The sequence below is a fragment of the Urocampus carinirostris genome, chromosome 3 (genome assembly GCF_059441175.1).
Source record: "Urocampus carinirostris isolate Australia breed hairy pipefish chromosome 3, RoL_Ucar_1.0, whole genome shotgun sequence".
NCBI classification, from domain to species: Eukaryota; Metazoa; Chordata; class Actinopteri; order Syngnathiformes; family Syngnathidae; genus Urocampus; species Urocampus carinirostris.
Genome location: NC_142351.1, coordinates 50,231,688 through 50,246,424, shown reverse-complemented (window position 1 = coordinate 50,246,424; position 14,737 = coordinate 50,231,688). Strand labels below are relative to the sequence as shown.

Below are 14,737 nucleotides of genomic sequence, written 5' to 3'. Positions count from 1 at the left end.
TGGAAGGAGCACTTTAGCCTCCTCTTGCAGCACAGCACCATCCCGGCTGATCCCACCCTCCTAGTGGCTGCAAACACAGCACCTCCTAGCGACGCCTGCTGCACAGACCCTGTAACACCCGAGGAAGTGAGAGCTGCTCTGAAGAAGCTGAACACAAAGAAAGCCCCCGGCATCTGTGCCATTACCGGCGAGATGCTCAAGGCCGGCGGTGATGGCATGGTGGAGTGGCTAACCTGCCTATTCAACCAGGTGTGGGAATCGGAGCAGCTGCCCACCGACTGGACCAGAGGAGTCATCATGCCCTTCTGGAAATGCAAGGGTGACAGGCTTGTCTGTGGAAATCACAGAGGTATAACCTTACTCTCCATCCCGGGCAAGGTCTTTACCAGGATCTTGCTCAGCCGTGCCCTTCCAGCAATCAGAAGCTGCCGCCGTCCCCAGCAGGCTGGCTTTATGCCCAACCGCTCCACAACGGACCACATCTCTGCCGTCCGTTTGTTGACAGAGAAGACCCGTGAATTCCGTAAAGATCGCCATCTATATATCGGATTCATTGATCTGAAGGCCGCCTTTGACACCGTCTGCCACTCTTCACTGTGGAACATCCTCCAAGCTCTCGGAGCACCACCCAAGATCATAGCCCTGTTCAAGCTACTCTACAGCAACGCAGAGAGCTGTGTCCGTATCAACGGCATTGACTCCGACTGGTTTACTATCTCCAGCGGCGTTCGTCAAGGCTGCGTGGCTGCTCCCGACCTTTTTAATTGCATCATCGACCATCTGATGTTCAGGGTTAGTGAGCGCATCCCCGGAGTGTCTTTCGGCAACTACCACCTGACTGACCTGGAGTATGCTGACGACACCATCATGCTCAGCACTTCCTACAGCCAGCTGAAAGACGCTCTGGGCATTTACAGCGAAGAGGCAGCGCGGCTTGGCCTCCAAGTGAGTTGGACGAAAACCAAGTTCATGTATGTTGGTGATGGACCAGATCCACCTCCCATCCAAATTGGTAGCGACATCGTAGAGCCTGTCAAGAGCTTTGTGTATCTGGGGTCCATGGTGACACACAATGGGGACCTAAAACCAGAGATTCTCCGCAGAAGAGCCCTGGCAGCATCTGCTCTGCAGTCTCTCTGGAAACCACTCTGGCGGCACCAGACCATCGCACGCAAGACGAAGCTCCGCATTTACAACCTCGCCGTACTCTCTATCCTGCTTTATGGCTCAGAAACATGGCCCCTGAACGACACCCTGGCCACAAGAATCGACGGTTTTGATAGCAGGGCTCTCAGAACCATCGAGAACATCAGGTGGCCCCAACGAGTCTCCAATAAAGAGCTTAGAGCCCGCACGTGCCAGCCCCGAGCATCTTCCTTGGTCGCACAACGCCGCACCCGCTGGTTTGGCCATGTCCTTCGTCTACCACCAGACCATCCGACACGAGCCATTCTCCAGTTTGACCCAAAGGCAGCAGGCTGGAGACGACCACGAGGGAAACCCCGCACTCGATGGCTCGACGTCATTGCGGGCGACCTCCAACAACACGGAGTTGCTGGAGAGGATGCAGAACAGCTGGCACAAGACCGCCAGCATTGGAAAAACCTGGTTCATCTGGTCGGCTCAACGCACAGGGACGGGACCCCCCGACCTTCGCTGGAGCAATAATCAATCAATCAATCAAATCTACCTAGAAGTCTCCGGCATCTTGCTGCTAAGCTGTGCTCTGTGGCACAGGTTTTCCTTCGCATTAGACAATATAGTGCCATCTAGTGGTCACATATTATACACTGGGGCTTTAGGAAAATGTGCTTCCCGCCTCCTTAACCTCCCAACATTTCACTTTCTCGACCTGATGACAGGAATTAACTCGTTAGCTAGCTCGTTCCTATCCATCAATCTGCCTAGTCTAGCGCATCCCTTGCTCCGAACTCCAACTCCCACAATGCCCTGCGCGTCTCTAACAGGAAAGCGGACACTCCATCACACGAGTTCCAAGTCCATCAAGTGTTCAGCAACTTTTCCAAACTGCCTTGCCTTTTGCACCTCCAAGCTGCAAGCGTCACACTTCATCGGCATGTGGGCTCGCTTGTCGGCCGGGTTCGGCGCTTCGGTTGTCGGGCGGCGGGCTCGCGAGGGAGCTCGGCTACGAGCGGCCAGAGAGCAACTACGAGCCGCTTCGTCAAGTGCGGAGGTGAGTCGACGCACGCTGAAGTGTTAACAAAAATAAATGTGTCTTTTGGACTCACATGTTCAAAATGCAGTAAAATCTGTGTGATTATTCCGATAAAATATCATTTGTGGTATCCCATACTCGTCGACCTCAGCCAATTCCTCCCCTCATTAATGATTACAACCCCCGTTGTTAAGCGATAAAAACCGTAAAAACACAAGGCAGTACCTATCTACTCACAACAGGATAACGTGAAATTCACAACCAGTGTTTAGTGTACCACTTCCTGTGCTGTGTCCTGGGCAAGTACAGCCTGGGTACACCCATCACTCTCCAGGCCGTTTTTTTAGTAGGGTTTTGCTCCCCCACATGAAAAATACAGTGCGGGTCTCCGTGGTTACCGGTAGCAGGAGAAACCTGCTCAGATACAGCACCTTCATCATCTGGTTGTTGTTGTAATTTATGATGACGTTGTCATCTGCTACCAGTGACTAAGGCAATCCGGATTAAGACAAGGTCATCCATCCATCCGTTTTCTACGCTACTTATCCATACTAGAGTCGCGAGGGTGCTGGAGCCCATCCCAGCCATCTTCGGGCAGTGGGCAGGGGATACCCTGCCAGTCAGTTACAGGGCACACAGAGGCATACAACTGTTCACATGCTCATTCACACCTAGGGACAATTTGGACCGGCCAATTAACAACTCAAGCATGTTTTTTAAATTTGGGAGGAAACGGAGTGCCCGGAGGAAACTCACGCAGGCACGCCAAAAACATGCAAACTCCGCACGGTGAGGCTTCGGTAGCTGGACCTCCACACTGCGGGTCATCGGGTCTATGCGCTGACCACCCAGCTGCCGTGACAAGATCAGTCCAACAAAAAAAAAAACGGTTAATAAAAAACAATATATTTTTTCCCCCGTTCAAACATTTGTATACAGCGTACACAATTTGAGCTATCAAAAAAATATACAGTTATGTAATCCTGTTTCTAAAAACTGGAAATGCACAATTGGAGAGCGCAACAACAACCAAAATTTATCTTACAAAATAAAATCACCCTCATAATTTTACTTTAATTATTTTCAAGAGCAAAATTCGTTTATCTTTGCACATCTGTCACATGAATCTGTGCATTCCAACCCGTGATTCGAATTTTCCACTTTTTACAAATTATTTCCTGACAAGAAACAAATGTGTTTCTTAACATTTTTCTTCCCTGAAAAATCAAACCAAGTTTATTGACCGTAATGTATAATGTATAAAACGGAGAATAACCATGGAAATAATAATTTTGCCTGAGAATTCATATAAAATCAGTGTCTCGTGAATTTGAATAATTGGTCTCGTTTGCACACATCTGATTGGATGAGGCCCTGCGATTGGCTGGCAACCAGTTCAGGGTGTCCCCTGCCCACTGCCCGATGATTGATGGGATGGGCTCCAGCATCCCCGCGACCCTACTGAGGATAAGCGGTGCAGCGAATGAATGATGATGATTGGATGAGTGATTATTCCGGAATGACTGAGAGCAATTGTGAGTTCATGCAGATGTAATGAACATCTGTGCCCTTTAGTATGCAATCTTTCAATGTGATTCTATTTTAATTATCATGAATTAACTGATATCACATTAACAGGTCAAGTCTCATCTCTATTGTTCCATGTTAGAAGGAGGCTGTCTTAAGTGAACTGGGTCATTCATTTGTTGGTCCAGCAGCTTCAACAGCATACTGATGCTAATCATTAATCCTAATTGGTGGTATTTATCACATTTTATCTCAGTGTGGTAGCCTTCCAGCCTGCAAAACTCAGTTCCTTAAATAATAGCTGACCTTGGACTTTTGTTTAAAAAAACAAAAGAGATGGAAAAAGTGCAAACTACCGTTCCACAAAGCATTGCACACTGATAAGCTTGACGTTCGTGTCTTGTTCCAAAGGTCAAACTTATTAATGTGATTGTGTTGTTGCTGCATGCTGTATTGAATTCTAAGGCTGCAACTAACAACTATTCTAATAGTCAACTGACTATTGAAGCAATTAGTCGAACATTTGGATAATTTTTACTATTATATTTTTATTAGCATGAATTTGATTTATTTTTGTGGCGAATGTTAAACACAAGAAAAAAATGGTATAATTAAAAATACATTTTGTATTGAACATGCGTCCAAAAATAAACAAAAAATGCTCTATCTAAAACCAATTAAGCACAGTGCTCAGTCAGTAGATACATGAAGCCATCGATGAATCTTTGTTCATTTTTAATGACAGGTGAATAAATAATATAATTAATATCAAGTAAAAAAAATGTTATCCCTGTACACAAGCAGTAGGAAACCTTTTTGAGACAAGGAAAATAATAATATTGGGTGCTTTTTTGTGAGAGCCACTCTATATATTTTAAGAAAGAAATCAACAAAACTGCCAAACTCGCTCTTTAGACAAAAGCGAATTCTTCCGTGCATTTTTTCACTGTTTGACGTTAGATGATTCGATAACATCTATGAAATAGTAACGCCAGAGCCTGTGTCCCATTTCAACATAAATATCCCCCTTAAAATGCAACTCCCTTCCGCAGTTAAGAGTGTTGAGGATCATTTTTCTCCTAAATAATGGATTCAAAACAAGGTGCAAGCAAAGTTCTTTTGTAAAAATGTCAAAAAATAGTGCAAACGAGTATACCAACGTAGATGCCTTTAGTGCAGACGGCGCTTGGCAAAGAAAAAAGAGTGTGCGCGCCCTGTGTTTAGCATCACCCATTCTTTCTGCTCACTCATTCAAATTGCTCTAGGTTCTTTGCTACAGCTTCTGGGTAAAACGTTTGTGTTTGGTTAACGTTTGTTTTGTTACTTTTTATCATAAAGTGTCTCAACAATGAACATAGATTGTTTAAATGGCTTCAGCAATTTGCAGCTCACTAAAACTGTGTTTGTTGGTGTGACACCTTGACTGTAAAATGTAGTTAGAATTGTGGCCTATAAATACTTCACCGAACCCTTGTTTCATATGTCCTATGTCTATGCTTCGCTCATGTGACAATGAACCCATTGTGAAGCAATAGCAAAGAGTTCTTTTTAATCCCTGAGCCATATGTAATCATCAAAAGAGCCATATATGGCTCTCCAGCCATAAGTTCCCGACCCCTGCTGTAGACCAAAAACTGGCTCATAAGCAGCAGTAGAAAAGTAAATGAAACGAATATTATTAACATTATCTGAAGTACATTCACTGGTAAACTGCAAAGTAGATAACAAAAGTACTTTTCAACAGTTTGAAATCACATTTTAAACGTTTCGATAACTGACGTTTGTTCAGTTTCAGTTTAATGGTATCCACATTCTTACTATGAGATTCTCATGGGTCCATTTGAACCCAACTGATGTGTCATTAGGTGACCAAACCCCCCAATTCCAACCCCTAATGCTGGATGCCAAGCAGGGAGGCAATGGGTACCAATGTTATAAGTCTTAGGTATGATCCGGCTTTGGCTCGAACCAGCAGCCTCTCAGTCTTGGGGCAGGCGCCCTACCCGCAAGGCCACTAAGCTGGTTCTTCGGACTTGATGGATTTAATATCAAGTATGTTTGTCTGGTACAGTCTAGCTATGCTCAAACTATTTTATAGCGAAATATATGCATGTATAATGTACAATGCATGTCATACAAACTGTATTGGCTTGATTCAAACTCTGATACGTATAACTGTCCGACTCTTCTTTTTAAATGTTCGTATATCACCCAAGTACTAACAAACTTTGCAAGTAGGCTTTTGGTTTGCCATATGCAGGCTAAAATGCTCCCAAACTTAAGAAATTATAGTACGCATACGGGTGGAAACATTTGTTGGCCTGGAGAGGGATGGGCACCACCAGGCTGTCCATGCCCACGACACACCACAGAAAACAGTGCCCCTACGACCCTAGTGCATAAGGGATCCACCCAACCATCCCACTTGATGTGGACACCGTCATTTTTGTTTGTTACTTCTTGAAACATAGACCTAATTGCACATGAGCAACTTTCAGCAAAGATTATATTCGTACCAGGAGAGGGATGGGCGCCATCAAGTTGTACCTGCCCAAGAAACACCATAGGAAATGGTGCCCCTACAACCCAAGTGGTTAAGGGATACACAGACCCACCTTCCCAGAAATGCTTGGACTCTGTTGCAAAAACGTGTCTGGCAACAATATTCGACAACGGAATTCTTTGTCGACTTGTTTCCATTATCGATGTTTGTCTACACCGTCGACTAATCGTTGCAGCTCTCTTTAATTTGTGTCCCTTTACTGTCGCCCCAAGGTCGCATTAAAGAAGACGCCATTATTCGACTTCCACCGGGCACATGGAGGGAAGATGGTGGAGTTTGCGGGCTGGAGTATGCCCGTGCAGTACAAAGATAGTCACATCAGCTCTCACATGCACACCAGAGAACATTGTGCCATATTCGACGTCAGTCACATGTTGCAGGTGAGACGCCGACTGGCCGCTATGATCTTTTTTTATTTTGCACTAATTTATGGCATCCTCTTAACATTGTTCAATTAGACCAAAGTCCATGGCAAAGACCGGATCAAGTTCATGGAGTCTCTAGTGGTAGCTGATATTTCAGAACTGAAAGACAACCAGGTGAGATCAACAATCTAATCGAGCAGCCATACCACAAATTCTGGACTAAAGAATGTGCCTTTTTTAAAGCCACATGTGCAGGTTTAAGGAAGAAACTCAGCTTTGTTGTTGTGCAAATTTCACCAGATTTTAAGCTGAATAAACAACCATTAAAATGAACTCATTCATGTCCATTTCCCCCATAAAAAAAAATCAGCAGGGAAATGTTTAGTACAGAAAAGGAACATTTTGCGGACTGTTGTCCAAAGCTGTCAATCTTAATCACCTAGCGCAGCAGTCAATATTCATTCAATTGGCATTAACATATATGCAGGAGTGCAACAGAAATCAGTATACATAAATGTTTGGAATCTTTCTAACAAGTCGTGTCGCCTGAATGAATATTTTAGTGTAGCAGCAGGTGACTAATTATCGGGTATATGTTTTCTATGAGGTGGAAAACTCTGACGTTACATTAGGCTATTAGTGATCATTTTTGTGTACCCTTCGTTAGTTTGCAACTAACGTATTTTCCAGACTTTAAGGCGCAGTTTTTTTCATAGTTTGGCAAGTTGGACTCTTACTCTGGTGAGACTTTTTTAACACACTGTTACCGGGTAAAAGTTTCACGTTATTTTAAACTGCAAGAGGGTGCTATAGGCCTGTGTTGATATTTTCAAAATTGCTGTTGTTGTCTTTTCCTTCTTACTTATGCATTTTTTGGCTGGTGCGACATATACTCCAAAGTGACTTTTATAGTCTGGAAAATACAGTGGTAGTAGTAGGAATACTTGGTCTCTTCCTTATCACCTTGTCATGTGTGCAAGTCATGGGAGAGGTTAAGATCACTCGCATGGCACAGCAAGTGTACATGCTTTTGAATTGTAGTCAGTACAGCTCATTGAGTTTTGTTTAGAGAATGTTATTGTCGCACTCTTGCTCGTATATTAATGCTAATTTAATTAACATTGACTGCTGTGCAATACATTGAGTTTTTCGAGTATTGTGAGGTCAAATGTGTTCCTTTTCTGCACGAGATAATTCCCCGCTGATTCTGCCAAGATGGCAAACTTACTTTGAAGTGACAGTGGAAACCTTGTTCATCCCTTTATGCTCATCACTCATTAGATATTGAGGCATTCGGCTACCGAAGGAAGTCTGAGTTACTCCTTCCATTACCTGCGCTTCATTCAATTTTTTCACTTTGACAGTCAGAGCAATTGGCGGCAATAGCATTTCTTCATCATTTGTCTTGTGATTCTTTGTTTTAATTAAACAGTCTGATTCCCTGATCCGCACCAGTTCTAAGCCAGCTGCTAGGTGCCAGCTGAGGCAATGCGCCGCCGGACGGCACGAGGAGCGCTGTTGCGTTTACACGGGGCCCTGGCAGGCACCGCAGCTCGTGAGATCTGCAGGAAGGGCCCCACACGCGTGCTTTTTAGCAGTGTAGTTCGGTCGCCCCTGACAACAAAGAGTCTTCTAGTGGTCAAAAGTGTGACTTTTAATGGTAAACACAAAATTGTCTGGGTGACCCCAAACTTTTGAACGGTAGTGTAAATGCTCATTGTATCACTATCTCAACCATGGAATTGAGGAATTTACTTTTTAAAATGGCCAAAAGCTCTAAAAAGTTCTAAAAAGCTAGACGTGTCTCCTTTAAAATGTCAGATGCTGCATGTGTCCACTTTTTATTTCTAGGGTACGCTGTCCCTCTTCACAAACGATAAAGGGGGGATCATTGATGATCTCATCGTAACAAAGACGGATCAAGGCTATCTCTATGTGGTCTCCAATGCTGGCTGTGCAGACAAAGACTCTGCTCATATGAAGGTGAGTGACAAACTCATTCCATAAGATTGCAGATTACAGTATTTTCCGGACTGTACACCGCTTAGAATTATAACGTGCACCAGTTAAAATATATATAGTTAAGGATAAAAACAAGTCGGATTTTTGGGGGAAATTTATTTGATAAAATACAACACCAAAAACGCACGTCATCTTGAAAGTCAAGTCAGGTCATGTTATTTGTATAGACCTTAAAACGAGTCTCAAAAGGTACAGACTGCAGACTATTATTACACCATCCCCTGATCTAAGACCAACATTAGTGCAAGGAAAAACTCAAAACCTCAGCATGAGGAGATCAAGAAACCTTGAAATCTGGCTGGACACGAGGTCATCACCCTTTCCAGGATGACCAGGCCGCAATGGGTGTGGCAAGGGCATGAACAAACAATACATAGAAACCATCAACATGAAATATAGGTCATTCATAAGCTATAGAATTTAACTGTGTTTTGAGCCTAGATAGAAAGAGTTCGACTAAGGTTGCAGCTCTAATCTCAGAAGGCAGATCATTGTACAGTACCGGGGCCTGAATGGAGAACGCTCTCAAACCTGCAGGTTTCTTCTTGGCTCTTCTGAGCCGTAACATAAGAGGAAATTAAATTTGAAATATATAAGGAGGTAAGTTCATGCATAATTTTGAATAACGCGGACAGGATCCTTGAATCACATCTTAAACTGACAGGGAACCAGTGGGGGTCAGCCAAAGTTGGGGCAATGTGAACAAACTTTCTCGTCTTAGTTACAAGCCTCGCTGCAGCTTCTTGTGCCAGCTGCAGGCTCTTGATGCTAGACTTCGGAAGACTGAAGAGAGGTACATTACAGTTATTGAGACCAGAAAGGCAATTAATAACAAAAATATTACAGAGAACAGGCTGATTAACTGTAAATGCCTTACATTCTATGTAAGGTCAATAACATACTAGTTATTCAGTTAACTATAGCATAAAGGGCATACTTAACAAACTATCAGTTTTCCTCCAAATCACTAAATCCAATGAAATCTTCATCATTGAGGTCACTTTTAAACAATACCCCCACCTCAGGTGTTGAGACGCATCGCTTTCTCTTCCACGTTGCTTACGTCACAGTCATCATCACCTATGCTTTTTGACAGTCCCTTAAAAGTTTCTCACTAACTCTTAAAGTTCCTTCTGCTGCTCGAGTTTCATTTTCGGCTGCATATTTCACAATTTGCAGCTTGTATTCTGCAGAATATTATTTTCTTTCTGTTCCATTGTTTTTCAGCTCTTCTCAGTTGTTTTTATATATCACTGGCAATGTTGAAATTATCAACCATACCACCCACTTGGTTTAGTGTCAAAATAACATGTGAAATGATATAATAATGTGTTCAAAATTATTGTATAAGTTGCACCCTGCCAAACTACGTGAAAAATTTCGACGTATAGCCCAGAAAATACTGTACAGTCGTATTGCTTACCTATCTGATTGTGTGCATGTTTATTTCCTATAGGCCAAACTTGCAGAGTTCAAGGCATTGGGCTCAGACGTGGACCTGGAGTTCCTCGATGAGGCTTTGATCGCGCTGCAAGGCAAGGACTTTATTCAAATCGGGTTGCTCAGTATTGTGCTTGTCATTCCTGATTGCAGGGGGTCTTTCGTTTACTTCTAGGCCCTTCCATGTGTCAGGTGCTGCAAGAAGGCCTGAAAGAGGACCTCAGCAAGCTGACGTTCATGACTTCAGCTCTGGCCACCGTCTTTGGTATTCCCGACTGCAGGGTCACCCGGTGTGGATACACCGGAGAGGACGGGGTGGAGGTATGCATCATTCTTTTTGAATGAAACAGTATTTTAAAAAATATCTTTCGTTCATATTCTATCTGCAAACCATGTATTATTCTAGTTATTATATTTTTTTTCTCATTTTACTATTATAAATTGCAAGATACAAATGAATATTAAATAAGTTGTAATTTGAAACTTTAATTTTCCATATATTTTTTTAATTTACTTTAATTTACTTCACTTTTCCTTTTGATATGCACCACTTCATTGCTGTAAGCTTGTGAGTTTTGTTGTATTCAGCTCAACAAGGCTTATGTACGAATGAGCGTGTGAATGGGTGAATATGACACACTCTTCAAATCATACGTTATACCGTGGCCCCGCCGCATAACTTTATGGGGCCCGTGACAGCTTAAACTGTCTCAGCGTCTAAGAACAAATAAGTCAAAGGAGTGCTTTGGCCAAAAACTTCATTTCCCACAATGCCCCGTCGACTGATCTTCATGAAGTGACAGCTCAGCGCCACTACACGGCAGTCTTTCCATATCAATGCCAATGAGTAGAATTGAGGCATAAATGTTCCCAAAAATGTCCAACAAGATTTTCTCATTTTCATCAATTTAGTTCATAACATATTTCAATTGTGTAGCAACATTTTCCCAATGCAACTGTAATGTTTGTGACTTGAATAGACAATAAATTATTTATATGAAGGAGTAGTTAAGGCAGCACGGCCGCGCAGTGGTTAGCGCGTGTGCGGCACAGTCCTGAGGTCATGAGATCAAACCTTCCTGTGTGGAGTTTGCATGTTCTCCCCGTGCTTGCGTGGGTTTCCTCTGGGCACTCCGGTTTCCTCCCACATTCCAAAAACATGCATGTCAGGTTAATTGGTTGGTCCAAATTGTCCCTAGGTGTGACTGAGCTAGCGAAATGGTCTGTCCCTGTGTGCCCTGCGACTGGCTGGTAACCAGTTCAGGGTGTCCCCTGCCCACTGCCTGAAGATAGCTGGGATGGGCTCCAGCACCCCTGCGACCCTACTGAGGATAAGCGGTGCAGATAATGGATGGATGGATGGATGGAGTAGTTAAGTGTGTCTTAAATGCCATTCAATTACATTCATTTAGATTACATCAAGCCCTTAAAAGGCAGCAATTACGCTGATGTGACCCTTGGTGAAAATGAATTTGACACCTCTGGTTTACAAGAAAATACTTATTAGGTTAAGTACAGTCTTTAGTACTTTTGATCAACAAATTTTTGGGCCTGGGGATCGTTTTTGTTCTTTTATTTTACAGTATTTCGTTGTCTACAAAAAGTAAAAAAAAGAAAATGATACTACTTCACTTTAGTTTTTCGAACGTAAGCCTTGCAAAAATCACTGGTTTGCCGAATAGGTAAGAGACTGCTTACAATCTGTCTATTTGTTTTGGAATTCCGTTTTGAGTTCAATTATCTCTTAAACACATACAACAGCTATGGCTCTTTGCATTGTCTCCAAAAATCATGGGAAAATAATTTCCTAGTTGAAGGTTATGCGGTAGCTTTTCCTCTTTTTGATGTTCTGATTTTTGGGTGCTTAACTTCTGAGACTAGTAATAGATATCTGGCTGTTTATTTGTATTCTTAATCACCTTTAGAGCAGTCATCCACTCTTTCAAAGAACTCCATAAACTAATGGAATGGATTATATTTTATTCTTATATTCTTTCAAACACAACACAAAAACAACAGCAACCAAGAATGAACAAAAAGAAGCAACTAATTATTTACAGACTAACAGCAGACCCAAAGAGAGTAGGCTTAATTTGACAGCGATCCATAATGAGTTCTCTTTGTGATTTATATTTTCCAGATCTCTGTTCCTAAGTCTAGAGTGGTGGAGCTGACTGAGAGGCTTCTGAAACACAATGAGGTGAAGCTGGCCGGTTTGGGCGCCAGGGACAGTCTGCGGCTGGAGGCCGGTCTCTGTCTCTACGGCAACGACATTGACGAGACCACCACGCCAGTAGAGGCCACTTTAGTTTGGACCATAGGTAATGTTTTTTTCATTAGTCAAGCGCTTACTCAACTTTTTTCATGAGTATTTCTGTTTTGATTACATCTTGGTGTTAGATTTCCTCTACGCTACCCAAGTATCATATTTTCCACACTATAAGGCACACCAGATTATAAAGCGCACCCCCAAAAATAGTATTCATTCATTCATACAGGCAAATGCCAGAGGGTGTTAGAGACCCCACAAAAACAGCCTAGCAACACATAATGTCTGAAATGTGATTGGAAGCAGGATAACTACAGAAAGCTAACAGGAAATTTTGAATTATTTGATAGTCAAAATATAGAATAGAGAGAGAATAGAGAATTTACTTTTATTGTCATTCTTTGTAACCATGCACACAAAACGAAATGTCGATACACCTGACCCGTACACTTAAACTGTAGCAAGCCGATGCAGCCGCAGCCAAACATGGCAGCCAGACAGGGCGCAGCCATTTTAGTCATTCGGTGACCAAACCCCCAAATTCCAACCCTTAATGCTGAGCGCCAAGCAGGGAGGCAATGAGTACCAATGTTGTAAGTCTTAGGTATGACTCCGCCGAGGCTTGAACCAGCGACCTCCCAGTCTCAGAGCGGGCGCCCTACCATCTAGGCTACCGAGCTGGTTTAACATAATTAAACAGCGGCGGGGTGGTTAGCGCGCAGCCCTACAGCGCGGAGGTCCAGGGTTCAATTCCAGCTTTTGCGGCCTCCCCTTGCAGTTTACAAGTCAAGTCACATTTATTTAATCACAAAATATCTCACTAAATATCGCGTTAAATTGAGTTTGACACCTCTGGTCTAGTGGTTCAGACCCGTTGTGCAATCATGAACAACCATCCTTTCCCCTAGCGGTCTGGTGGTTAGGATTCGGTGCTCTTACCATTGCCCTCTGGTTGGCATATAAAGTGCACTGGATTATGAAACGCAAGTTAATATGTCTGGTCAATTTGGGGTTTTTGGGAGCCCCATATGGTCCGGAAGTTACAGTACTATTTTAGAGTGTTTATCGTCCTTCATGTTTACAAGAAGAATGTCGTGTGACATGCAGGAAAGCGACGGCGGCAGGCCAAAGACTTCCCTGGTGCGGACATCGTCGTTCCGCAGATCAAGGCCAAGACGGCCAGGAAGAGAGTGGGCCTGCTCTCTACCGGGCCTCCCGTCAGACAACACACAGCCATCCTCAGTCCTGATGGGAAAGTTATCGGTCAGAGAACACGTTTGACATGACTTTGACTCACTTCTAGAGTAATATTTGATGAATCTTGTCTTCCATTCTGCTCATAGGTGAGGTGACCAGCGGCTGCCCCTCCCCGTGTTTGAAAAAAAATGTTGCCATGGGTTACGTGGACGCCGCCTTCGCTAAAAACGGGACAGCCGTTCAAGTGGAGGTCCGGAAAAAGGCCCTGCCTGCCACTGTGAGCAAGATGCCCTTCGTCCCCACCAATTACTATTCGGGATAGGAGCCACATTGCCACTTGTGAACTCATACACAATGCTTTTTGTTATTATTTTCATTTAGCCAATGAAAAACATGCATTCCAACATTTTGTGTGTCTTCCCTTTAAATGTTCTCTTTCAGTATTCAAACTTAAAGATAAAGAAACCAAATGTATTCAGCATTTCATATTGTGCTAACAAATAAAAAAATAAATAAGAATTTGGCGTTGCAATAGTATTGGCCCCCTTTGAGATAATACTTTGTACAGCATCTTTTAGCTGCAATCACAGCCACAAATCTTTTTGGGTGTGTCTCGATAAGTTTTGAAAAATAAGTATTTGCCCATCCTTCCTTACAAAACTGCTTGATTTCCCTATGGTTTCATGGTGATCCTTTGTGTACATGATCTTTCCACAAATGCTTTATAATAATAACGTCTGGACTTTGGCCTGGCCATTATAACACCTTTATATTATTAGTTTTCGACGATTCCATTCATGTTTAGGGTCGTTGTCCTGTTGGAAGATAAACCTGCACCCTATTCTCAGCTCTGTTGCAGACTCCCAACATATATTCTGCTAAAATTACCCCGTATAGGACTCCCTCATCTTCCCATCAACTCTTAACGATCTTCCCAGTCCCTGCTGAAGATAAGCGGCATGATGCTGCCACCACCATGTTGGACAGTTGGGATGGTGTTTTTAGTCAGATGTGCAGTGTTGCTCTTATGCCAAAGGTAACGCTTTGCTTTCAGCCCAAAACGTTAAATTTTGGTCTCGTCTGACCAAAGCTCTTAGCTCCACATTTTATATGTTTCCCATGTGGCTTCTTGGAAATGACATACAGGCCTTTTTGTGGTACTCTTTCAGAAACTGCCT

The 14,737-nt window shown here is 43.1% G+C and overlaps 1 protein-coding gene across 1 annotated transcript; it reads left to right on the top strand.

The window, feature by feature from the left end:
- The first annotated feature begins 1,924 nt into the window (after positions 1–1,924).
- Positions 1,925–13,965, top strand: amt (aminomethyltransferase). Its single transcript, XM_088330041.1, has 9 exons — positions 1,925–2,194; positions 6,479–6,646; positions 6,725–6,805; positions 8,483–8,614; positions 10,110–10,188; positions 10,269–10,414; positions 12,234–12,414; positions 13,470–13,625; positions 13,706–13,965. Exons 1-9 carry the CDS (start codon positions 1,946–1,948, stop codon positions 13,879–13,881), a joined length of 1,368 nt encoding a protein of 455 aa, XP_088186167.1. The 5' UTR covers positions 1,925–1,945; the 3' UTR covers positions 13,882–13,965.
- Positions 13,966–14,737: the final 772 nt, after the last annotated feature.